At 43.9% G+C, this 26707-nt stretch overlaps 1 protein-coding gene across 3 annotated transcripts in view; it reads right to left on the minus strand.

Moving 5' to 3' along the window:
* LOC137546932 (SH3 domain-containing kinase-binding protein 1-like) overlaps positions 1 to 26707 on the minus strand; it is a 516647-nt gene that overhangs the window by 284915 nt on the left and 205025 nt on the right. For all 3 annotated transcript variants that reach the window (XM_068269991.1, XM_068269992.1, XM_068269993.1), the window contains one exon: positions 13334 to 13454. In XM_068269991.1, the coding sequence (XP_068126092.1) occupies positions 13334 to 13454 (121 nt within the window). The remainder of the gene's footprint in view (positions 1 to 13333; positions 13455 to 26707) is intronic.

Raw genomic sequence — 26707 nt, forward strand, 5'->3', positions numbered from 1 at the left:
ACCAATGAGGAAGAAGAATGCAGACACAGCGGCAGACACTTGGGAGACAGTGGTGCACTGGGGGGTTCATCTAAAATTTGGGGGATGTGGCCGGGGGCCATGAGTCGGCCGCCAAAATCGCTAGATGTACAGGCAACTATTTATTCTATAACAACAGAAACACGTCTTGAGGCAGCACCAGCAGTCTCTATATACACAGCTAGATGTTGATCTAAACTAATTAAAAGCAAAGTACACAGCATATCATATAACTGGCAATAACGGTTACAATTTCAGCGACTCAGAAGCTCTGCTGTTCTGCTGACATACGTTTCACCTTAGTAAACGGCTTCATAAATGTCACTTGGTTTACAGATTGTAAACAAGAATAATCACCCATTAATATAACTGCAAGCGTTCTGCTCATTCGTATTTCAGCTCTAACACATTATTACAGCTTAAGCATTGTAGCCGCTTTCTGCTCCAGAGATGGAACCAAAGCTATAGATAAATATCTCTCTAAAGCGCCCGCCTGAAATATCATAAATACGCATTTCACAAGCCAAGTTCAGAGAACCATCAAAGTGGCCACACAGAGCACCAAAGCTCATGTAAATCTTATGGCAAAGCGCTGTGTTTGGACAATTTGGATTCTGTAGGTCAAGTCATACAGAAATCAAATGTCTGCCTCCGAGTGACAGTCTTAAAGTGATCCTGAGCCGAAGCTCGGATACAATATTAAATAATGACCTAAAGAGGGGAAAGTCTCAGGATTGTATCTGGCCCCCCAGAAGATTAGCGTCAATGCATTGTTGCTAATCACATTGGGGCTGTGCAGCTCTTCCCCCGCTATCGTGGCCACATAAGCCTGTCTGTGCATGCGCAGCAGGCCGGAGCAGAGGGCACCACGCTACAGTGATTGCGTGACCATGCTGGTGTGTCTACTGAGTGGCCACGCTGCAAGATGAGAAGGAGCGCGTCCCCTATCTGGGGAGGAGCTGCGCTCTGCAACTGGGGACATCTGAGTAGGATAGGTTAGAATCTTGAGGCTTCCCTCTCTTAACCAGTTCGCATTCAGTCGTTTTTCGCTTCATGCATCCGAACAATGTTCACCTCCCATTCATTAGCCTATAACTTTATTACTACTTATCACAATGAACTGATCTATATCTTGTTTTTTCCGCCACCAATTAGGCTTTCTTTGGGGGGTACATTTTACTAAGAGCCACTTTACTGTAAATGCATTTTAAAAGGAAGAATAAGAAAAAAACGGAAACAAATCATTTTTTCTCACTTTTCGGCAATTATAGTTTTAAAATAATACATGCCTCCATAATTAAAACCCACGTATTGTATATGCCCATTTGTCCCGGGTATTACACCATTTAAATTATGTCCCTATCACAATGTATGGCGACAATATTTTATTTGGAAATAAAAGTGCATTTTTTCCGTTTTGCATTCATCACTATTTACAAGCTTATAATAAAAAAAAAGAAATATTTCATCTTTACATATATATTTAAAAAGTTTAGACCCTTAGGTAAATATTTGTGTTTTTTTTTTTTATTGTAATGTTTTTTGTTTTTTTTAATTAAACATTTTATGTGGGTATTTTTGGGAGGGTGGGATTGAAATTGTATTTTTTTTTGTAAATATATGTGTATTTTTATTTATATTTAACATTTAGATGTAGTTTACTTTTTGGCCACAAGATGGCAGCCATGAGTTGTTTACAGTGACGTCACTCTAAGCGTACCACGTACGCTTAGAGCGACATAGGAAGCAGAAAAAGCGTAGCTTCCGAGAGAAGCTGTCGCTTTTTCTGTGGGGGAGAGGAATCAGTGATCGGGCACCGTTGCCCGATTCCCTGATTCACTGGCTAACAAACCGCCGGCCGGGAGCGCGCGTGCACGCGCGCGATCGGCCGCGTGGACACGCAGGAGCGCACATGGCTTCCTGGACGTGAGTTTCACGTCCAGGAATGTCAAATAGTTAAAAGCAGTATAAAACCCTGGCATAATATTCAATAATACATAATACTTTTATATGCCATACGGTTATCATATTTGTTAAGTATTATTATTCATTTAGAAATGACAAGTTCCCAAAAGTACAGTTTTTTGCTTTGAGTGCTGACTTTGCATTTTAGTTATAACTGGTTTTATTCATTATGTATTAAAGGCAGAAATGCTTTGAGTTCCTTTGTGTCCACCAGCTTCTGCACAGTCAGAGAATGTGTCACATTCCTCACTTGATACAATTTAGTAAACACAAGATAACAGTATCTCTCACTCTCTCTCACTTAGGATGCATCCAGGTTTCTCTGCACTGACCTTTTAAGTCCTGTGTGTAACCCTTTGAATGCTGTTCTAGTAAAAAAAAATGCTGGCTGTATATAATATGCTGTAAATAATTTTTTAGAGCAAAGAAGAAATGCAGGATTATATTCCGCTTTAAGGTGAGTATCTGACTTTGATCCCGAGCTTTGGCTCAGGATTTCTTTAAAGAGTACCTGTAGTCAGAAAAAAGCTATAGATACTTATGAACCTCAGTAGAGGGAAGTCTCTGGATAGTCCAGAGGCTTCCCTGGTCCTCCTATGCCCCTCTTTTTCTGCACTGAGATCCTTTATACTATATTTGACTTAATGTTGAATATTGCTTGCGGCCTTGCGCCCCTCCCTGTAAAAGCGCGTCTGTGCAGTAGTGCAGAACTGCTTTTGCACGGCTCCTCTAACCTTAAAAGGCCTTTCTCACTGGTGCGGTGCGGCATTTTGCTAGGCCAATGAAAGTCTGTGGGGTAGTACCCTGTCTAACAAGAGCGTCTACGTTAACATACGGCTCCTGTGGCAATGTGTGGTGGACCAGAAATCATGTATGTCTATGGCAACGCATGTTTTTTAAACTGACCACTGCATGTTTTATGTGTGGTGCAACGTCGGAAGCATATTTTAGCAATATGCTTCCACACACGTCATCGATTCAACCATAGGAAATGAGCATCATTTCCTGCTTGGCCTGTTGCCAGACAGGGATTACCGCGTACTAACAAGTTACTCCCCAAAGGCCTGTTTTTGGCTGTGCGGTCCCTGCACCGCACTATGCAGTGTGAAACCGGCCTGCGGGTGCCTGCGCAGTGCAGTCTCGCTCATGCATGGTCTTTTCTATCAGCATTAGTTTTGTTTCATAATTACATTTAAAAGTAAAAATATATCAATTTAAAGGGTGGGAATAAAGCTTAGAATTAATTAAAATTATTTTTCAGGAGAAAAATACATATATTTACACAGATCTGTGCGTTAGTCCTGAAAGAGGGACAAATGAGGAACAAAGAGGGACAAAGAGAATTGGTTCCCAAAGACGACTGTCCCTCCAAAAAAGGGACAGTTGGGAGTTATGATATTGCTACAGCTGTCACAAAAGGAGCGGTGAAATATTTTTCTCTCTAAGCCAGCGTGCTGATGTCATGGCAGGTTACTGTGTGTGCCATCACTTCCATGTTTGAAGAAGATTTTATGGCGTATCTCCTTGGAGATGTGATTTACTGGCACTGTTGACATTATATGTGTATTAGGTGACAGCAAAGGGTGGTTGAGATTACTCAGGCTGCAGTCTGCCACCAGAGTTGAACAAACGGTATTGTTGTTGATTGATGGGAAGTTAGTCTGTGTATCTATTGCTTTTTTTCAGTAATTATGGAATGACTGCATGAGAGATCAGATACCAGAACAAGGTTGATTGCTGTCATTTTGACACTTGGACTGATGTGATTTTAAAGCAAATCGGAACAAAACTTTTGCTTATTTGCTTATTTGCCATGCTCTGCATCCCTAAATAACGTTGATTTACTAATGCGCATTCCTGCCTGGCAAGAACTGAAGACTGGATTGTCTTTGTGTCATGGGACTGCCATCTTGCTCTCTGTAAATTCTGAAAATTACATTACCCACGTCTGCCACTCTTTTCTCATTCTAAATAATGTATTCTTTAAAGGACCGCTGTCGCCAAAATCTTAAAATTTAAAGTACATGTAAACATATACAAATAGGAAGTGCGTTTCTTCCAGAGTAAAATGAGCCATAAATTACTTTTCTCCTGTGTTTGTCACTTACAGGAAGTAGAAATCTGACATTACCGACAAATTTTGGACTAGCCCATCTTCTCATGGGGGGTTCTCAGGCTTTTCTTTATTTTTTAAAAGCACTTAGTGAATGGCAGTTGCTCCATCCAACTACCAAAGAAGTGTAAGGTAAGCAGGGAGGCTGGCCAGCATCTTTGTATAAATCTTTTTCAGGGAATGTCTTTATAAAGAATAAAGGCCATGCTGAGAATCCCTGATGAAGAGATGGACTAACCCTAAACCTGTCGGTAATGTCAGATTTGTACTACTTACTGTAAGTGACAGCAACATAGGAGAAAAGTAATGCATGGCTCATTTTACTCTGGAAGAAATCTACTTCTTATTTGTATGCGGTTTAAATATTAAGATTTTCGTGACATTTCCTCTTTAAAGCACCAGACACATGCTAGATGATCTTCAGACGAAAGACTGACTCAGCCGAGAATCTAGCCTGTGTACAGCTGCCCCCAATGTTGTTTACTAATCTGTCCCACGGGACAAGCACTAAGCCCATTGTACTCATACTTTCTAGGTCACCAGAAACTGTTTTTTTCTCTCCATCGTCCCTCTCCCCTCTCCACTACAGCACATGTTGCTTAGCTTTAGGCAACAACATGTCTGTACTGCACTTGTTTTCCGTACCGTCACCCTAACGATCAAGTAATGATAGTTATGGGCAACATAATCCCAGTCTGTGTACACAGCTGTAATGTAATTGAGAAAAGAGGGAAGGAAGGGGTGGGGCAGAGCAGGGAGAAGCTTCTATAGCTGAAACTGAATGGATAAGGCCTTGTTAACATCTCTTCAATGCAGATGGCCGTGCAATCAGAACGCAACACGTGCAATTGCACGCCATCTGCGCCGCTACCCGCTGTGCTGCTGATCCCATCCATTGACAGTGATGGGGTCAGCTCTGCGCTTGCGGACAAAATGCAGGCAGCAGTATGCAAGCGCATCATAGTGCATTGTACTGCTTCGCAGCGCAGTAGATGTGAACGGCAGAAGCAGCCTCCATATAACTCTCACCTCGGGTTCATTTTTTTTTAAAGTAAACCTGAGATAAATACAACAAAAGGATTTATAGTTACATGGGGCGTCCAGTCCGGTCTCTCATTGTCAGCCCCAGTAGTCCCGGGCTACTGAGCATGCGGGCTACTGAGCATGCGGGCTACTGAGCATGTGCGGATGTGCCTGGCCATGCACCTCCTTGGTCACATTCTGCACCTGCACAGTTAGTTAAGCCATGTAACTGAACAGAAAGCTCCCAGCTATGGGAGTGTGACCAAGGTGACGTGCAGCCAGGGCCAGGCATGCGCAGTAAGGGCAACACCTGCACAGTAGTCCCTGGCTGGCTCAATTGAGGACTTTACTAAGGCTGACTGCAACGGAACAGATGGGAACGGAGAGACACAGAGGGAGCCCACAGACTACAGGGAACTGGAGGAAACCCCAGCTAAGAATTAATCTTTTTGTTGTATTTATCTCGGGTAAGAGACACAGTGATGAAAACTGAAAATTTTAAACATGAGTACATACAGTATACATGCTTGGTGTACATTTGCCCACACATTAAGGATAAAGGAAGCTTTGAGTATCCCCATTAATAGATATGATAGTCCAAATCCTGTTGGTGAGAGATCAGAGACAGTGGATTAATGATACCTACTGTAGGGGACAGCTACATAGAAATAAAGTCACTTACAGTACATTTTTCTCCGGGTGATGTATATTTACAGGTGTATTTTATATTTTAGATTTTCATCATAGTGGCTCTTTAAAAATCTTGTGAAATAAAGGCTATTTTCACCATATTAAAGAAAGCAGTGCTGGCATTTTGGAGCTATTCCAATCCATTAGCTGCTGGGATAAATGAGTCAGGCACATAAGCGCCCTACAAAATCATTTCCCGTTAAGATATAACTGATATCAAATTTACATTTCTGGAAAGGACCAATAAGTCTTACAAAAAAATGTTTTCTCCTCTTTTTGCTTAGGGAACTGCTATTCACTTTCTTTAACTAAACAAAACATGATCTGATCAGGAATGCATGTTAGAGATGCTGGCTGTGGAACACCTGGCTCATGACTGCAGCCCATCATAGTTTTATGATTTATAGGTGGAAAATGACGTACTTGGGGGAATCTCAGGCAAAGTACAAATATTTATCATGGCTTTCAGAGAGATCTTATAACCTTCCTTTAGAAGACTCTGATTTTTAAGTATTAGGATTTAGTAACAGCTCTAAATATTTGTTGAAAGCTTAAAGAGACTCCGTAACAAAAATTGCATCCTGTTTTTTATCATCCTACAAGTTCCAAAAGCTATTCTAATGTGTTCTGGCTTACTGCAGCACGTTCTACTATCACCATCTCTGTAATAAATCAACTTATCTCTCTCTTGTCAGACTTGTCAGGCCTGTGTCTGGAAGGCTGCCAAGTTCTTCAGTGTTGTGGTTCTGTGATGCATCTCCCCCCTCCAGGCCCCTCTCTGCACACTGCCTGTGTATTATTTAGATTAGGGCAGCTTCTCTCTTCTCTCTTATCTTTTACAAGCTGGATAAATCCTCCTCTGAGCTGGCTGGGCTTTCACATACTGAGGAATTACATACAGGCAGAGCTGTCTGCACTCTGCAGGAATAAACAGCCTGACACTTCAGTGGAAGAAGATAGCTGCAGGGGGAAAGAAACACACAAATGATCTCTTGAGATTCAAAAGGAAGGGTGTATACAGCCTGCTTGTGTATGAATGTATTTTCTATGTGTGGACATACTGTACATCAATCTACTTCCTGTTTTGGTGGCCATTTTGTTTGTTTATAAACAAACTTTTTAAAACTGTTTTTAAACACTTTTAATGCGGCGAGGAGCGGCGAAATTGTGACAGAGGGTAATAGGAGATGTCCCCTAACGCACTGGTATGTTTACTTTTGTGCGATTTTAACAATACAGATTCTCTTTAACAGAAATATATAAAGTTGATTTTTTTAAAATTATGTACCAGTACTACAAATATATATGACATACCGGTAGTACATATATATATTTCAAATGCACCTTTTGCAACCAGTAGATGGCCACAAAACCCTGAGATACCTGGCTGCTGGAGGTCAGATTGCTTAACCACTTGGCGACCGCCCACTACCTATGGGCGTAGGCAAGGTGGCACCCCCAGGACCGCGTAACGCCTATCGGCAGCGGCACCTGGGGGACTGATTAGCCGGGGATCGCGCGCAGAGATGCGCGCGCATCCGCCGGCATTAGGCTCCGGCCACCCGTGATGTCAACCCGCCAGCCAATTAGCAGCACCGGCGGGTTGTTAACCCTCCGATCACACGTTAGTAAGTGTATAATATACTTTGTTATGTATACAAAGTGTATTATACAGGCTGCCTCCTCCCCTGGTGGTCTCAGTGATTGAGCGACCACGAAGGGAGAAGGCAGCTGTGTATCTAAACACACACACACCCATCAGATCAGACCCTAACATGCCCCTTGCAGGCACCTGATCACTCGCCCACACCCTCAGATCGCCCGCAGACCCGCCCTCAGATCACCTTCTAAGTGCATTGTTTACATCTGTTCTCCTCTCTAATCACCCACTGATCACCCATCAATCACCCATCATTCACCCCGTCACCACCTGTCACTGCTACCCATCAAATCAGACCCTAATCTGCCCCTTGCGGGCACCTAATCACCCGCCCACACCCTCAGATTGCCCTCAGACCCCCTCTGATCAACTCGCCAGTGCATTGCTTGCATATATTCTCCCCTGTATTTACCTACTGATCACCTATCAATCACCCCGTCACTGCTACCCCTCAGATCAGACCCTAATCTGCCCCTTGCAGGCACCCAAACACCCGCCCACACCCTCAGATCGCCCTTAGACCCTCCCCCTACCTGATCACCTCCCCAATGCATTATTTACATCTATTCTCCCCTGTAATCACCCACTGATTACCCATTAATCACCCCGTCACCACCTGTCACTGCTACCCATCAGATCAGACCATAATCTGCCCCTTGCGGGCACCCAATCACCCGCCCACACCCTCTGATCAACTCGCCAGTGCATTGCTTGCATATATTCTCCCCTGTAATCACCTACTGATCACCTATCAATCACCCCGTCACCCCCTGTCACTGCTACCCATCAGATCAGACCCTAATCTGCCCCTTGCAGGCACCCAAACACCCGCCCACACCCTCAGAGACCCCTCAGACCCCCCTGATCACCTCCCCAGTGCATTGATTGCATCTATCCTCCCATCTAATCCCCCCCTGAGACACCCATCAATCACCTCCAGTCACCCCGTCACCCCCCTAGCACTCCTACCCATCAGATCAGCCCCTAATCTGCCCCCTGCGGGCTTCTGATCACCCGCCCACACCCTCAGAACCCCCCCCCCCCCCCCCCGATCACCCCCCTGTCACTATCCTAGTGGTCTAAAAACAGTGATCAATGAAAACTGTCACTTTTTTAGTATCACTAGTGTTAACAGTTAGGCCAGTTATTTAGTTAGGGCCCTTCGTTGGGTAGTTAGCGTCAGTTAGCACCCAGCCCACCACACCGCAGTCACTAATTAGTTGCTGATTAGCATCATCACTGTCGCTAATCAGCATTGCTACTATATAGTATCTGTAAGTGACCATTACTGATCACAGTCAGATCTATATTAGGGTCACTAGGATACACTAAAAACGCAGTGTTTGACCGATCAGGCCTGATCGTTCGTCTGCACTTGCGGCGTTCAGCCCGCCCCTCCGCAGTGACAGAATTTTTTTTTCTGATCACTGCAAAAAACACTGTACAATAGCTGTGGCGTTGTAAAGATCAGTTTTGATTTTTTTTAATCAAAACTCAGTGACCACAGCTTTCTACTTCACAAGTACTCCCTTTTCCTAGGTAGGTGCTCTTTTTCCTGGGTAGTCTCAGAGGAATACCCCCTAAATTTAGCAGTCCACCATGGCAAAAAAGGGGTATTCTGCTGAAGAGGCCGCCGAGATTCTGGCCCAGTGGGGTGAGTGCGATTGGGAAGCCTCATCCCACGAATCATCCGGGTCAGAATACGAACCGGTGAACAGCAGTGGTTCTCTGACCGATAGCAATGACGAGGTTGAGGTCCCGGCTAGAGCCAAGCGTACCACACCCCATGTCACTGGACCGCAGGTGGCGCAGGGTCAGACTCAAGGGCAGCAGAGTGGTGCTAGCGCTGATCCGAGTTTTCTTGGTGAGGCATGCACCAGCAGCGTAGCATCTCTTGGACCTACCAGTACTACCATAGACCCTGGTGAAGTGGCGAGCACCAGCAAGGTAGTACAAACTGGTTCGGTGGCACATGCATTAAGACCCGAGTCGCAGCCACCAGCAAAACGGGCCCGTACTACCAATAGCCTCCCAGAGGTGCTAGCAAATCCCAATTGGCAATCCCCTGGTTCCGCCACACCCATACTGCCCCCTTTCGCGGCCAAGTCTGGAGTCCAGGTGGAGACAGATAATCTAGGATCGGCCCTAGACTTTTTTCATCTGTTCTGCACCGTGGATCTCTAAAACTTAATTGTGGCTGAGACCAACTATTATGCCACACAATACGCAACCGCCAATCCGAGAAGCTACCATGCCCAGCCTTTTCGGTGGAAACCACTCCAAGTTTCCAAACTTAACATTTTTTGGGCCTTCTCCTTAACATGGGTCTAGTCAAAAAGATTGTATTGCGGTCTTATTGGTCTATGCACCCAATACATGCCCATGTTCTCTGCTGCCATGTCCAGGTCTCAATTTGAGAACATCCTGCGCTTCTTGCACTTCAGTGCCAATACAACCTGTCATCTAAGAGGCCACCCTGCTTATGACCGGTTCCACAAAATTTGGCCCCTCGTAGACCACCTTTCATCAAAATTTGCAGATGCTTATACCCCTGAACAGTCATTGAGGCATTTGGTTTCCAGACTACTCCTCACGGTTTTGGACCCCTAAAATACCAGGGCAGTATAGGAACTCCACAAGTGACCCCATTTTAGAAAGAAGACACCCCAAGGTATTCCGTTAGGTGTATGGTGAGTTCATAGAAGATTTTATTTTTTTCTCACAAGTTAGCGGAAAATGACACTTTGTGAAAAAAACTATAAAAATTAATTTCCGCTAACTTGTGACAAAAAATAAAATCTTCTATGAACTCACCATACTCCTAACTCCTTCCTAACGGAATACCTTGGGGTGTTGTCTTTGTAAAATGGGGTCACTTGTGGGGTTCCTAAACTGCCCTGGCATTTTAGGGGCCCTAAACCAGTAGGAGTAGTCTGGAAACCAAATGCCTCAAAATGACCTGTGAAATCCTAAAGGTACCATATTTTTCGGACCATAAGACGCACTTTTTCTCCCCCAAAAATGGAGAGGAGAAGTCAGTGCGTCTTATGGTCCGATTGCTAGATTTTCGGTTGACGCCACTGCCTGTCCTTCCCCCCTCCCACTTATCTCGGCTGCAACATTGAAGTGCAGGGAGGGCCTGAGCATTACAGAGTAAGGCTGTAAGCTCTGCTTGCGGCCCCTCACCGAAGGTTTAATCTGCCTGGCGCTACCTATCAACTGCTGGCAGTCGGCAGACGAACAGGAGCTAAGGGCTGCGTATAGCTGCATGGTGCACGTATCGCTGCCTGCCGCTAAAAAAAGAGAGGAGCTGGAGGCTGAAGCAGCTGTCACTTACACGCTGAAGGCTAAGGGGAGGATGCCTGGTCTAACGTCAGCGGGTGGCGCTTGGCTGAGCCGAAGCTCAGATGTCCGCGGCTGGGGATCCTCGGGCAGCGGCAATGAGAACTCAGAAGTGCATGAGCTGGAGGATGGAGGACCTCGTGTACCGCGTGGACAAAGGGGCAGCGGCTGCCAAGAAGTGAATGAAGCAGCTTGTAGCAGCGTTAACACGCTGTCACTTACCCGCTGACGGCTAAAGGGGAGGATGCCTGGTCTAACATCAGCGGGTGGTGCTTGGCTGAGCCGAAGCTCAGATGTCCGCAGCTGGGGATCCTCCAGCAGCGGCAACGAGAACTTGGAAGTGCATGGGCTGGAGGATGGAGGACATCATGTACCGCGTGGACGAAGGGGCAGCGGCTGCCAGGAAGTGATGATGGCTGTTCTGCTCTGGCGATGCGGCTGCTCGCGCTGCCTCTTGACCCTCCCGCACTCCTGAATGATGTCAGTCCGCTTATCAACGCTGGTGACCTCCGGTTCTGAGCGTGGTGCTCAGTAACTCCCACCACACCGCAACCTGTACAATTGTCTAGTTCCCTGCAATAGACAGTGGGGTCCGCAGATGCCGACTTCTCCATTCTTCTCCCGTCAAGAAATTGTAGTCAGACAGATGAAGGATCATGAGGGCTGAGGAAGCGTAAGTGATGGAATCCATACAGCATACTCTAACTGGTGTGGTGGGCAGTAAATTACTATAAGGGGGGGAGAGGAAGTAATTCTGTGACGGGGTTGGGGACAGGAGTTTACTATAACTGAGGGGTATTTCTGTAACTGTAGTGGGGGACAGGAGATTACTTAAACTGGTGGGGTATTACTGTTACTGTGGGGGTATTATTGTAACGGGGAGATTACTGTAACCGTGCGGAGGATTACTGTAAGTGGGGTGGAAGGAAGGGACATAACTAGTGATGTATTATTGTAACTGGTGGGGTATTACTGTAATTGGGATTGGGGCAGGGGATTACTGTACCTGGAGGGTATTACTGTGTTGGGGGGATAACGGAGACAGTTTGGTTAAAGAAGCACCACAAGATGCCCCTGCACCATGGATGCACCTGGTTTAGTGTAATTTTTTTCCTTGGTTTTTGACCTCTAAAACTAAGTGCGTCTTATGGTCCGGAGCGTCTTATGGTCCGAAAAATACGGTACTCATAGGACTTTGGGCCCCTTGACGCACCTAGGCTGGAAAAAAGTGTCACACATGTGGTATCGCCGTACTCAGAAGTAGTATAATGTGTTTGGGGGTGTATTTTTACACATACCCATGCTGGGTGGGAGAAATATCTCTGTAAATGGACAATTGTGTGTAAAAAAATCAAAAAAATTTAATTTACAGAGATATTTCTCCCACCCAGCATGGATTTTACAGGTCATTTTGAGGCATTTGGTTTCTAGACTACTCCTCACGGTTTAGGGCCCCTAAAATGCCAGGGCAGTATAGGAACCCCACAAATGACCCCATTTTAGAAAGAAGACACCCCAAGGTATTCCGTTAGGTGTATGGTGAGTTCATAGAAGATTTTATTTTTTGTCACAAGTTAGTGGAAAATGACACTTTGTGAAAAAAACAAAACAATAAAAATCAATTTCTGCTAACTTGTGACAAAAAATAAAATCTTCTATGAACTTCTATGAACTGTTGATTGGGTCTCAGGAATAGCATAACAACTCCCCCCCCCCTCCCTTTCGGGGATTACTCTGTGAACTACCCCACCATAGACTTTCATTAGGCTGCAGTGGGGCGCCCCAGTGTGAAAGGGCCTTAAACTTATATTTCTAGCTTTTGAACACAAAATAAGACTGTGAGATTCCAGTATGTCCTATTTAGAAGTAGGACCATGAATACAATTGGTTATTTAATCAGTTTATTTTCAGTTCAGGTTTGCAATAATTATTAATTTAGAATAACAGTTTTTGGACTTGTAAAATACATTTAAAATAAAATTCCCTTTTAAAGAACTTTCCATCTATGCAGCCATTTGTGACAATGCGCTGTCTTGCAGACTGTAACGTATCAAGGTCTGGTCACCGCGGATGACAGAAATAGTGTGAAAAGCCACCGACACCTGAATAACAGCACTCGCAAGGTGTTAACATTCTGTTAAGACCACTTCAACACTTTGTGGAATATCACACAATAAGGATAATAACGTTAAGAATAAAATGTCTGTGGAAAAGCTTGCAATACAAAGCAACAAACCATATGGGTAGCTAGCACAAAAAATAATATAAGCCTATAAAGCGAGGCAATAATATTTCTCCACTGTCTCTAGAGAAGCATAAAAAAGACATTCAGAAAACTTATATAACGGAAAAGTGTTTAATATCTGTGACCTGCTTACTTCTTCATAATATCACATTTTACTGTTTAAGTTTGTTTTAGATTAAGTGTGAAAACGTCTTATTTTTTAGTCCCATTATCCCACAATTATAAAAAAACTGAGGAGAATGCGAAGGTTGTGTACAAAGACAGGCATATCGGTTACCTTTTCCCGTTCCTCGCACTGCCGCTTCACTGGACAGCAAGGCACTGCCATTAGATATGGCCTGGTTGGGTCTGTCTGGAGGTTTACTGCTTAGGTCTTTTTTAATGTCTTTCTTTAGTTCCTGGAAAAGGAAGAGAGAAATATGGGATGAAGTCACACGTAAAAAGGCTTGCTTTAGATTCACCAAGGTAACATCACATAAAATGTCACCGTGCTCCCTCTGCGGTCTCCATCAATATAGGTGTCACATTAAAATGGCATCTAGGTCACTTTAGCTGTAGCAGACAGTTTAACCTGAGAGGATAGTAATACATCCTGTCTTTTCAGACATCACAACAACCATTATGGCAAAACATCTGTATCTAACGAAAATGCATTCTGTAGGCGGTCGAAACAAATGTATTTGTTTTGTTTTTTGTTTTTTCTTGACAAGAAAAAAACAATAAGGTTCTAATCTAGACTATTACTTTGGCTTTTGCATACACAACATTCTACTAAAGTCTTACTCCCTACAGATATGTATGTATATTTGGACTTTTCAACAGACTTTTGAATAAAAACAACCCCTACAGGGGGGGGCTTCAAGGGAACCTGAGGCGTGAGGGATATGTAGACTGACATTTATTTCCTTTTAAACAATGCAGATTGACTAGCTGTCCTGCTGATCCTCTGCATTTAATATATTTAGCCACAGACCTTGAACAAGCGTGCAGATCAGATTTTTCTGACTGAAGTCTGACTGGATTAGTGACATGCTTGTTTCAGGTGCGTGATTCCGAAAGATCAGCAGGGCTGCCAGGCAACTTGTATTGTTTAAAAAGAAGTACAGACTGTATGTCAGCCTCCATATGCCTCTCACCTCGGGTTCCCTCTAAGGACACACCTGTATATTACATTGAGGTAGCTGGGTGAAGCATATGTGTGGTCATGCAGATAAGGACTTCTTATTGGCTACTAGCTGAATAGGCACAATAGTGGGATTTTTTTTCTACAATGTAGAAAAAAGAAATACGGTATATAGAAAGACAGTGGGCTTTGAAGAGCGTATCTTTCCTCTTTTCATTTTCTTTTAAAGTAAGCCAGCTTTAAAAGATGATCGGTTCCTTGCCGTCCTTCTACCCTGCCTGAATTCTCCGCTATGGGTCCCGGTAATTTCCCAAATCAGGGCATACTCCGCATGCGCACCCCATTGCACTCCCCTAACCGGCAGAGTTCTGCGCTAGACTCCAGGCACTAGAGGTCCAGGTCTTGTCTGTCTTTTCAGCAGCGCCGCTGATGCTACTACCTGATCTGAGAATCAGGATGTACAGAGCTATGCTGCAGAGAAGACAGATGAGACCTGGACCTCAAGTGCCTGGAGTCCGAAGGATTTGGATGTGTGCTGTAATCCCTGTCTGTCAGTACCAACTGTAATTATGCATATGGGGGAAGGGGGAGCACAGTGACTCCCTTGAAGCTATGTGCCCAGAGGCTGGAGCCTATTGTGCCTCTGCCTCCGCCCAGCCCTGCTCACACATGTCCTGGAGGAGGTATCATCTGTGGGACATAATAACCTAAGATACTAGGGCCATGTGAATCAATGCATTTTGCACCTCTACCTTTGAACAATACAAAATAGAATTTATAATATCTATGAAAGCAGTGAATAGTAATAATAAATAATAATTATCTATTCTCTTGTATGATGGAATATTAGAATGGTGTGAGGATCCGCTCGGCTGCCTGCCCAGGCAGGCAGCTTTTTGACCACGGTTCAGGTCTGCATTCTGCAGGTCTCTGGAAGAGAGACCTTTTGTCAGTTTTGCAGCTTGCTGCTGAGGAATTTGCATATGTTTGTCATGCAGATTGCCTAGCCACATCCTTTGTAGGCTTGCTCTATAAATACCATGTGATATCACAGACCTGGGCTGGTCATAAGGGTTAGTCCTGTGAAACACTCCTGGAGTGTCAGCCTTGCTCATTGTTTAAAGATTAGCTTAGAGTAATTCTTGGGACTGCACTAGGCAGGTTCCCTAGTGCAGTTAGGATTGCATATCTGTTTATTTGTCTGTAACGATTGTCCTGTCCCAGCGGTGATCGACAGGAGATCGTTCTGTGTGTCTGGGTGCTAACCGGAACAGCGGTTGTTACTGGTAGCTCCTTCTAATCTGTCTTGCCTGGATCGCACTCACCTGGCGCTAGTGCTGTGGATCCGTCTGATCTCCATCTCTCTTGCTGTACTTTGATCGCACTTGCTCTGGCGGAAAGAGCAGTGGATCCAGCTCGCTCTGTTTCTATACTTGGATCGCACTCACTCTAGCGGAAAGAGCAGTGGATTGTATCTCTCACTTATTCCTGTTTTCGTGTATCTGTCTTGTCTGCTACAAACGCTTGCTGGAGGCTCGGTGAGGTAACCGTTAAGCAAGCGCTCGCGTCCTCTGTTTCATGTTTGTCTGTTGGTGGTTAGTTAGGCGTGCTTGTCTCTGTTGTGCTTAACACGCGGAGACCGCGCATAAACACGTGCACGGTTGCGAATGAGTGCGGTGGTGTTCGCATTTAGTTAGCGTTTGTTATTTTCTTTATCTTCTTATTGTATGATTTGCTGTGCCTTTGCTACTCTCGTGCTCTGCCTTGCTGTAGCCTTGTGTCACCTCTGGCAATTGCCTCTCTCGCGATTGCGTTCCTATTTCATATCTGCTGTTGTATGTGCACCGTCGCGGTTTGGCGACTAGATTGGGGCACATACATACATTCTGTCCCTGTGCTCATTCTCTTCCGCAATCGCTTCTCTTGCGATTGCGTTCTCACTTGGTTTCTTCTGTTGTGTGTCCACCGTCGCAGGTTGGCGGCTAGATTGGTGGACATACATACATTCCTCATCTGTGCTTATTCGGTCTTGTGTCGCTGTTAGCAATTGCCATCTCTGGCGATTGCCTTCTCACTTTATCTTCATGGTTGTGTGTTCATCGTCGCAGTTTGGCGACTAGATTGGTGGACACACATACCCTCTGTCGCTTTGATCTCTCTCTTTCAGGGCTATCTTGCCCTGCGTTTCTTCCCTTCGTACAATTCCTGTCTGGCGTCTGTGGCAGGGTAGAGGAGCTGTTCCTCTGCGCTCCACAGCTCCACCTGTCGACAGGAATTTCCCTCTACAGGTGCATTGCACCTTTTGCTGGGTTCCCGCAAATTATACGCTTGTGGAGGATTTCCGCCGTGTCAGCGCACGCCTTGTGCGCTGATCACGGAGAGAATTCCACAATCGTTACAAATGGTTAATAGGACTGGTTATGAAAATGAATGTGTGAAAGGAATGGCAAAGTCTCTTAGGTACCATAGTTTAAGCATTTAAACATCCGATATCTTGTCAGGATAGTGTTTATGCCTGCGAATATTCAATTTAACATGATGGTTCCAGCTGATAGATATACAATATAATTGTTCTCATTATGCAAAGTAATTATTCTAAAGGAGGGAAAAAGAATCTCTTTAATACTGTCATGCAATCTGACAAGAGGATTCGCGCTATAAAACCAGAAGGCTTATTTTAATTACTGAGAGTTGTGACCTTGATTTGTAAATGACACTATATGCCTGTATCTTCCTCCTACTGTTTATAAAACGCATGCAGCGATGGCTTCCTCTGCTTGTAGACATGTCAACATTTGGAGCTGGGAGATTCCCAAAGCAATCCTACACTAAAGAACGCCACTGCATGCAATAAATGAATGTGACAATTAAATAGGTTATGTACATCTGTGTAATTTGCCACTTTATCAGCGCTCCCATAAAACGCACAGAAATGTTCTGGGTGAAGCTTAAGCATCCCTACTTGTCCTATTTTGGGAGGTTGTATGTGCTGAATATCAATCAACAAAGATAGGATGAGCGAGACAAGCAATCAGCGCTGGGTCTATCTGCACATCTCCAGCACATCCCCACCCACCGTCTGTGATATGTATCGCGTGTGACTTTACCTCTCGCTACAATGCTTTCTGCTTCGATAAACGCATTCCCACACAAGCAGCCAATATAATCCCATTTAATAATCCTGTCTAAATACAAGACAAGGTCAGAAAATCGAAGACTTCTTCTAATGGTTTCAGATGAGAACTGCCGGGTTACAGTCACATGCATGGAAATATACAGTATAGTATGTTACTTGCAGTGTATGTGCAGTTTCCAGGATTTTACTGCTCCTGCTTCCCTCCTCCACTGTATAAGGCAAATGGAGTATATCTGGGATAAAAACAGATCTATATTCTATTTTTATGCAACCAAAATCACAACTGCATGACCTGCATGACCTCAGCACAGTTCTGAAGTGATCTGTGTGGGGTTGCTTTATTTCTCCTCACAGAAGGCTGCATTGGCTGCTAAGCAAGGCTTCTCCCAGGCAAAACAGGCAAAGTTGTTTAGAAAAAAAACAATATTCTAAGGTGAAGCCAGCATCCCTATTATTATTATTTAGTATTTATATAGTGCCGACATCTTCCGCAGCGCTGTACAAAGTAGTATATTGTGTTGTCACTTAACTGTCCCTCACAATCTAATCCCTACCATAGTCATACGTCCTGGACTGGATTTATACTTTCTGCGCCTAGGCCAAGTATGTTGTGGCTCCCCTTCCATGTGCAGCAGCACCCCTCCCATTCCATGTGTGGCCCCCTCTTCCATGTGTAACATCCATTTACTGTAGCTTCTTTATTTCACATACCGTACAACGCTGTTGGGCATCATATCCTCTCTTTCATGTGGTGCCCCCCATTTGCAGCCTTCTCTTTTATGTGTAGCAACCCCTCTTTCTTATACAGGTGCCCCCTTGCTGCAGCCGCCCTAGGCCTGGGCCTTTGTGGCCTTTCCAGAATTCTGGCCCTGCATACATCTATGTATGTATTGTGTAGAGTACGTATCATAGTCTAGGGCCAATTAGAGGGAAGCCAATTAACTTATAACCTAGGTCTTATATAAAGAAGCCAGGGACATAACAATAGCCACCCACCAACACGCTGTCGCTGGGGGGGGGGGGCCCGCTCCTGTACATAATGCAGAGCGGCAGTGGACCATTGTACATTACCTCCTGGTGGCAGGACAGGTTCTCTTCTCTCCACTTCTGTGTTCAGCGTACAGCCAATCACCATGTGGCTTCCATCTCTGTCACATGACATGCGGGGACGGAAACTGCATGGTGATTGCTTTTTTTTGTTTTTTTTTGTACACTGTAAAGGAGTGAAGAGGGCCTGTCCTGCCACTGAAAGTAGGTAGTGTATAACGCTCTGTTGCTGCTCTGCATTATGTACAGGAGCAGGCCCCCATAGCCCCCGATTAGCTAAATACTGCGACAAGAGGGATGGGGGGGGGGGGGGGAGTCAGATCTCAGCAGGGTGTCATCAGATCTTAGAAACTGGTATCAAGCAGGCTGATGGAGGAATCTTGTGCAGCTGTGGCGGTGCAATGTCCAGCAATGATTAGGGAAGCATGCACATGTGTACAAGATTCTCCATCTCATGTCGTACACACTCCTTTGGCGAGAAGCCTCTAGAAATTAAAGCTACGTACCACACAACAGCATGGCAGCTGATTAGAGTTTAGAGTGTCCTATGTAAGATTACATGCTTGCCTGAAGAGATGAGGTTTCAGTTTGTGCTTAAAGATGGTAATGGGTGGGTAAGTCCCAAAACAGTTTGTGGAAGGGAGTTCCAGAGAAGTGGAGAAATTCAAGTGAAGTCTTATGTGTGAATAAGAAAAAGGCGACAAGAGAGGATGAGAGGAGAATACTGTTAGCAGAGTAGATGTTACATATAGGTAGGTAGGTATCTGAAGGTAAATGCAGCTATATAATCTGGAGCTACACTGTAAAGGGCTTTGTAACTGAGCTAGGATCTTAAATGTAATCTTTTGTTACGTTTTATATCACGTCAGGGTTGTTTTAACATCTCTGTTGGGTTTTTGTTACTTCTTGTAAATGGCGTGTTTGTTACACACTAACTTCTGCTTCTTTCCTTCCACCCACTGCTCACACCATGACAGATAAACATGTCAGAAAATGCTGTTTCCGAGATATGACTTGTGTGACTATAGCTGCTATTTAAAGTCACTAATAGTTAGTAAATCAACAGCTAATTAGCTAACCATTATTTTCAGTGCACAACTTCTTAGGCTGTCTAATCAGGGCGCTGAAATGTTTGCTCCAACTCTTCAAATGACTGCACCATAGCAGAGCACTGTGCGTCCCCTCCCATGATAATAAGCAGTTCTGGGAGTTAGCTTAATCTCACATTATCACTGCATTAGAAAACACGATGTGATAAAGGAATGTGGATTCATTATGCATCTCCAAGTACGATACATGAAAAAAAACTAGTGTGAATCAGAGGGAACTTGGCCACTAGCAGCTGGTGATCAGCCATACCAATAGTGATTTGGGGGATTTATGCTCACCTGCTGTCTTAATGGCAGGAGTTGCCAGGACCAACTAATACAAGAGTGTAAACTAATACAAAAGGAGAAATACCAAGGGCCCCAAGCCCCTTAAAGTCTCCCAGGTCAAGGATTGAGGAGGTCACAACCACTTCACGGTCAGTAGAGTACTGCAATGAAGTAGGCCCCATGTTCATTTCTGCCCAGGGTCCCTTTTTATCTTAAACTGTCCTTGGTGGTTACACTTGACCTAATGAAGTGGGAAATGCCCATGAAACGCATTGTCAATCAAGTTATATTGGCTGTGTTTGACTGCTTTGAAACCCATGGGAGAGCTAAGTCAACTATCCCTCTCATTTTTAAACTGGTTTTAATTGTTGTATAATTTTTTGGGGGCGCCTCCATCTGTCAGTTGACACTCATATGCAGGGTACCTTTTGCATCCTATAGCACATCCAGCCACTGTTTACCTAATGCATTCATTGTCTGCTTACATAAGAACATTGACACATTCATTGCCAAGTCTGTATAACATTGGCTATTCCTAGTTATAGCCCCTTTAAGACCAGAGCCCTCCATGCCCTTTTTAACACCTGTGATTACTGTGATTGGCTCACAACAATCATGGGGTCAGGAGGCAATGAAAGGAAAGCTCTGCTCTGTCGTGGAAGCTCTGCTGTCAACGTGACAGAAGAGCAAGTGGTTACAGCGCCATGAACGAGTGGACGGCGCGGTGGCAGTGAGTGAAATCTACACCCTGGCAAAAAAAAGCCGCAGTAAATTTCAATCACAAGGTTAAAGAGAATCTGTATTGTTAAAATCGCACAAAAGTAAACATACCAGTGCGTTAGGGGATATCTCCTATTACCCTCTGTCACAATTTCGCCGCTCCTCGCCGCATTAAAAGTGGTTAAAAACAGTTTTAACCACTTCTCTACCACAGGTTTTTTCCCCTTCAAAAGCTCTTCCCATTCATTCGGTAATAACTTTATCACTAATTATAACACTGAAATGATATATACATTATTTTTACGGGAAAAACTAGGCTTTCTTTGGGCAGTACTTTATGCTAAGAATTATATTATTTTATACTGATTTGACAAGGAAGAAGAAGAAAAAAATGAAAAAAATCACCATTTCTCAGCTTTCAGCCATTGTAGTTTAAAAATAAATTGTGCTATTGTAGATAAAGCAGTCACATTTTATTTGCCAATTTGTCCCGGTTTTTACAATGTTTAAATTATGTCCCTAGTACAAAGTATGGCAATAATATTTTATTTTGGGTGAGGGGTGAAGGAGTTTCAAAAATAATGAAAATGTGCTTAATGTTCCTATGGTAAGTGAATAATGGTGTATTTGGAAGTAGTTTTACTTTTTGTCCACAAGATGGTGCTATACATATTCAGTTTTCTAAAAATAGAAAACAGAACCAAATATTTATATGTGTTTATAGGTGTTTGTAAATAAGGACGTAGAAAAGCGTGGCAGAAGTTGCTAAGTGGTTAAAAAGTTTGTTTATAAACAAACAAAATGGCCACCAAAACAGGAAGTAGGTTGATGTACAGTATGTCCACACATAGAAAATACATCCATACACAAGCAGGCTGTATACACCCTTCCTTTTGAATCTCAAGAGATCATTTGTGTGTTTCTTTCCCCCTTCTGTTCTCATGCACTGAAGTTTCAGGCTGCTCGTTTCTTCCTGCAAACAGCTTTGCCTTTGTTTGTATTTCTTCAGTATGTGAAAGCCCAGCCAGCTCAGAGGACGATTTATCCAGCTTGTAAAAGATAAGAGAGAAGAGAGAAGCTGCTCTAATCCTAAATAACACACAGGCAGTGTGCATAGAGGGGCCAGGAAGGGGGAGTTCATAGCAGAACCACAACACTGAAGAACTTGGCAGCCTTCCAGACACAGGCCGACAAGTCTGACAGGGGAAAGATACATTGATTTATTACAGAGACTGTGATAGCAGAAAGTGCTGTAGTAAGCCAAAACACATTAGAATAGCTTTTGGAACTTGTAGGATGATAAAAAACAGGATGCAATTTTTGTTACGGAGTCTCTTTAAGGCCAGTCCCTTCATGAATCCTGTACAATCAAACACCAGACGCTACATTGGGAGCATGCATTACTATACAACTAATGTGTTTATCATGTACCTGAGACATTTTTTAAGGGCGCAATCTATATTGCAAATCTCATCATGCATACAACACAAATGGTCTACAAGTAAAGTAGGAAAAACAGTAATGTGTGTGTGTTGTAGGGTTAAACTCAACTATAAAAACCAGCTAGGGGAAAAAAAACCACTAATTAAACATTTTACAAATGAATGCTATGGCAACATTATTCAGTCATACTATGTCTGTATATTTGTTGGATGAGCTGAAATGCTGGTAAGATTTGAACAGATATATTAAGCAGTGCATACAATTTACAATAACAGAAGGAAAGGCACATGTTGGATGCCGATTATTGGATCAGGGGTCAGTACACACATTAGCTAGTTTTCTACCAGCACTCCAGCTTATCCTGTACACACAACAAATAGCATGTCATGACATTAACCACTTCCCAACTGAGGGGTTTTACCCCCTGAGCACCAGAGCAATTTTCACCTTTCAGCGCTCCTTCCATTCATTCGTCTATAACTTTATCATTACTTATCGCAATGAAATGAACTATATCTTGTTCTTTTCGCCACCAATTAGGCTTTCTTTAGGTGGGACATTATGCCAAGCATTATTTTATTCTAAATGTGTTTTAATGGGAAAATAGGAAAAAACGTGGTAAAAAAATTATTGTTTTTCAGTTTTTGGCCTTTATAGTTTTTAAATAATGCATGCTACTGTAATTAAAACCCATGAAATGTATTTGCCCTTTTGTCCCGGTTATAAAACCATTTAAATTAGGTCCCTATCACAATGTTTGGCGCCAATATTTTAATTGGAAATAAAGGTGAATTTTTTTCAGTTTTGCGTCCATCCCTAATTACAAGCCCATAGTTTATAAAGTAACAGTGTTATACCCTCTTGACATAAATATTTAAAAAGTTCAGTCCCTAAGGTAACTATTTATGTATTTTTTTTTTAATTGTAATTTTTTTTTTTACATTATAAGAAAAAAAATGGGCAGTGTGGGAGGTAAAGGGTTAATTTTGTGTGTTAAACTAGTTTATTTCTATGTAAAAAATGCTTTGGATGTAGTTTTACTATTTGGCCACAAGATGGCCACAGTAACATTTTGTTTATGCGACCTGCAAGCATCCGGAAGAACGCTTGCAGGAAGTAGAAAGAGGCTGAGAACTTTTTTTTTTCCCCACAATGGTCGCGCTGCTCAGCCGAGCGGCAGCGGATCATTGCGGGGCTGAGATCAACGAACGGGAATGGATTTTCCCGTTCATTGATTTCCGGGCGAGCGGGCGGCGGCGTGTTTACTAGCGGCGGGCGGCGTGTTTCTGAGCGGGAGCGGGGACAGCGGCGGGAGCGCGGAAAGTACGTATTTCTCCGTCCCTGGGGGTTAAAGGATGGAAAAAGGGACGGAGAAATACGTACGCGCGGGGGTAAAGTGGTTAAAATAGAGGTAAAGACAAAAAAATGCAAGTAAATGGCATTATTGATGAAAGGCCCATCTTAGGTACCCCATACACATATAGTAGAATGAAATTATCTTTGTTACTATAAAAAAAATAATAAAGAACCTACTGTGTATAGTAGAATGTAATGCATTATTCAGGCTATGCAATTTTGGGTTATTTATTCTGGTTTCATCATCAAAAACACTTACTATGTGTATATATTGCTGTATTTTGGTATGCAACCCCGGACTGGCAGTAAGGTTTAGCCTAGGCTACAGTAGGTCCAAAGTCAGACATAGTCTGACACAGGAAAACATGGCTGCAGCTAGTGGTGCTGTTGCCAGATAAAATCTGACACAGAGTCAGCCTCTGTGGATCAAAGTGTAGGACTAAGTCTGACACTTTGATTAACACTGGCCCCACCCACCGCTGAGGTGCCAAGCTGTTCTTGGACCCAGAGTTGTGTGATACTCCGGTTGTTTATTGCCTGATAAAGTGGGATTGTGCCCGTGAAACGCGTTGCAGTTTTATCTAGGAGTATGTGAATAAATGACTACTATCTCAAGCGACAGCATCGTGTCTGTTTTGGTGTGGCTGGCCCGCCACCTGAATGTTTAAAACTTTTTAGCATATTTTATCCTTTTGGCGCCTCTGTACATCCCTATATCAAGTTTTCCACCCCTGGTGGAAAGGCGGTACACCCCCTTTCTTCTATCTACAGAGAGCGACATCTTAGTCCTGAGTGGGGACAGACCTAATCTCCCCACCTGCCTATACAGTGGTTACCTCAGGGGTAACTCAGGTTTGTAAGCATAATACTTACGATTCATTATTTCTCCCTGTTCCAATACATACTACACTATATTGGGCTCTCGGTTCTTCTGCTTTACATCATGCAAGCAGGTTCCAGCCCCACCCCCCTCACTGATGCTAGGTCACTTCCTCGCTCTGGTTTGAGGAGGTAGAGACCCTCTGAGAACCCTGCCACTTAGCACTCCTGCAATCACCCATGCCTGCCCCCCCTCCCCCGCCGAAATAATTACGTAAGTATGTGCCAGGGGGATGTGGGTGATACGAAAAATGGATTGTAAAGGGTTAAAAGGGAGAGTCTGTATGCAAATAGGTCAGTTCTGTATCTCAGCATCATTGAAGACATGCAGTATTACTTCAGGTACACATGCAGTAAAAGCAAGAAGTTTTGAATAAGGATGATACCATTTATTGGCTATCGTAGAAGAAGAGTAATAAGTCTTCATCAGACTGATTCTTGTATACTGACAACATTTAGAACACAGCTTATATACACTGGACATTAAAAAGGAGATACATTGTTCTGAAATAAATGTCATTGGATGCCTTAATTACAACATCAAGAGAGCTTCACAGGGATGCTAGCTAATTTATGACAAAAAGATAAAACCACGTGTTTGCTTAGCCATCACATACCACAGACTCATTCAATAATAACGTGGTCAGGCTACGCACAATGTCAAAACGTCTTGCTTTTACTGATGGCTAACACAGTACAACACTCTGCTGCTCCTACATGCAGTAAAAGGACCTAAAATTCCACATTCAGCACATGCATTTGTAAATAATTATTAGTCAGTAACATGTAACAGAAAATATAGACAACATGTACTATTTGTGGTACCTGGTTTGAAAAACACTCCTGTGGTATAAATAACAGAATGGCTTATCAGTGTAACTGTGCTGTAAGGTCACTGGATGGAGAGATTTCTTTACTGGCCAAGACTAGATAAACGAAAGGATTTCATAAATATTACATGTGACAAGTAACAGAGGGAAAGTCCCGGCTATTGACAGACTCCTGTGTTAAGTACACTACAATCTAATGCCTTGAGGCATATGCTATAAATATTTAATATCTCTTGGTTAGCCTCTCGGTTGAAGCGTGGCATGTTAGTTTGAAAGCCATAAAAAGGAAGCTTAGCTTTCCAATTAATACATTTAAATAGCAAAATGAATTGCTCATTGTGGTATGTAGATGCAGTTCCCAGAAAATGTCTCTAGCATGTTAGATGGTTAGATATTCCAGTCCATTTTCTCTGGCTATCTGTCAGCCAAAGGAATCAGTGAGGAGCAAAGCAAAATCAGTTTCTTTCACTCATAGCTGCAGTTTAGTACAGATGGCACAAGGAACTCAAAAAGGCAGCACATGCAAAGGGCACTGCACATGGTAATGTAAATGAAAGAGAGGCTCCATCTGAAAAGAGAGGAACTGCTGTACATGGAATTGAGGGCTCTACATGGTAGCTTCTGTACATGGAAATTAAGGTTACACCTGGAAGTGGGTAGTAGTTGTACATGTAAGTGGGGGCTCCATCTAGAAGAGGGGAGCAATTGTACATAGAAGTTGGGGCTGCACATGGAAGAGGGGAGAAGCTGTACATGGAAATAAGGACTCTACATTGAATATGTGACAAGCTCTACATGGAAGTGGGGGGCCTGCCATATGTGGAATAGAAGAGAAGCTGTACATGGAAGAGAGGGCACCACCTGGAAGAGGCGAACAGGCTGTATGGAAATAAGGGCTGCACATGGAAGAGGACAGCAGCAGCTGTACATGGAAGTGAGGGCTCCATCTGGAAGAGGAGAGAAGCTGTACATGAGTGAGGGCATAACCTGGAATATGGGAGCATCTGAACATGGAAGTGAGGGCTCCATCTGGAAGAGAGAAACTGCTGTACATGGAAGTGAGGGCTCCACCAGGAAGAGAGAAACTGCTGTACATGGAAGTGAGGGCTCCACCAGGAAGAGAGAAACTGCTGTACATGGAAGTGAGGGCTCCACCAGGAAGAGAGCAGTTGTATATGGAAGTGAGGGCTCCATCTGGAAGAGGGGAACAGCTGTACATTGAAGTGAGGGCTCCACCAGGAAGAGAGCAGCTGTACATGGAAGTGAGGGCTCCATCTGGAAGAGGGGAACAGCTGTACATGGAAGTGAGGGCTCCATCTGGAAGGGGGAGCAGTTGTATATGGAAGTGAGAGCTCCACCTGGAAGAGGGGAGCAGCTGTACATGGAAGTGAGGGCTCCACCTGGAAGAGGGGAGCAGCTGTACATGGAAGTGAGGGCTCCATCTGGAAGAGGGGAGGAGCTGTACATGGAAGTGAGGGCTCCATCTGGAAGGGGGAGCAGCTGTATATGAAAGTGAGGGCTCCATCTGGAAGAGGGGAACTGCTGTACATGGAAGTAAGGGCTCCATCTGGAAGGGGGAGCAGCTGTACATGGAAGTGAGGGCTCCATCTGGAAGGGGGAGCAGCTGTACATGGAAGTGAGGGCTCCACCTGGAAGAGGGGAGCAGCTGTACATGGAAGTGAGGGCTCCACCTGGAAGAGGGGAGCAGCTGTACATGGAAGTGAGGGCTCCATCTGGAAGA

This window comes from Hyperolius riggenbachi, chromosome 2 (assembly GCF_040937935.1).
Source record: "Hyperolius riggenbachi isolate aHypRig1 chromosome 2, aHypRig1.pri, whole genome shotgun sequence".
Taxonomy (NCBI): domain Eukaryota; kingdom Metazoa; phylum Chordata; class Amphibia; order Anura; family Hyperoliidae; genus Hyperolius; species Hyperolius riggenbachi.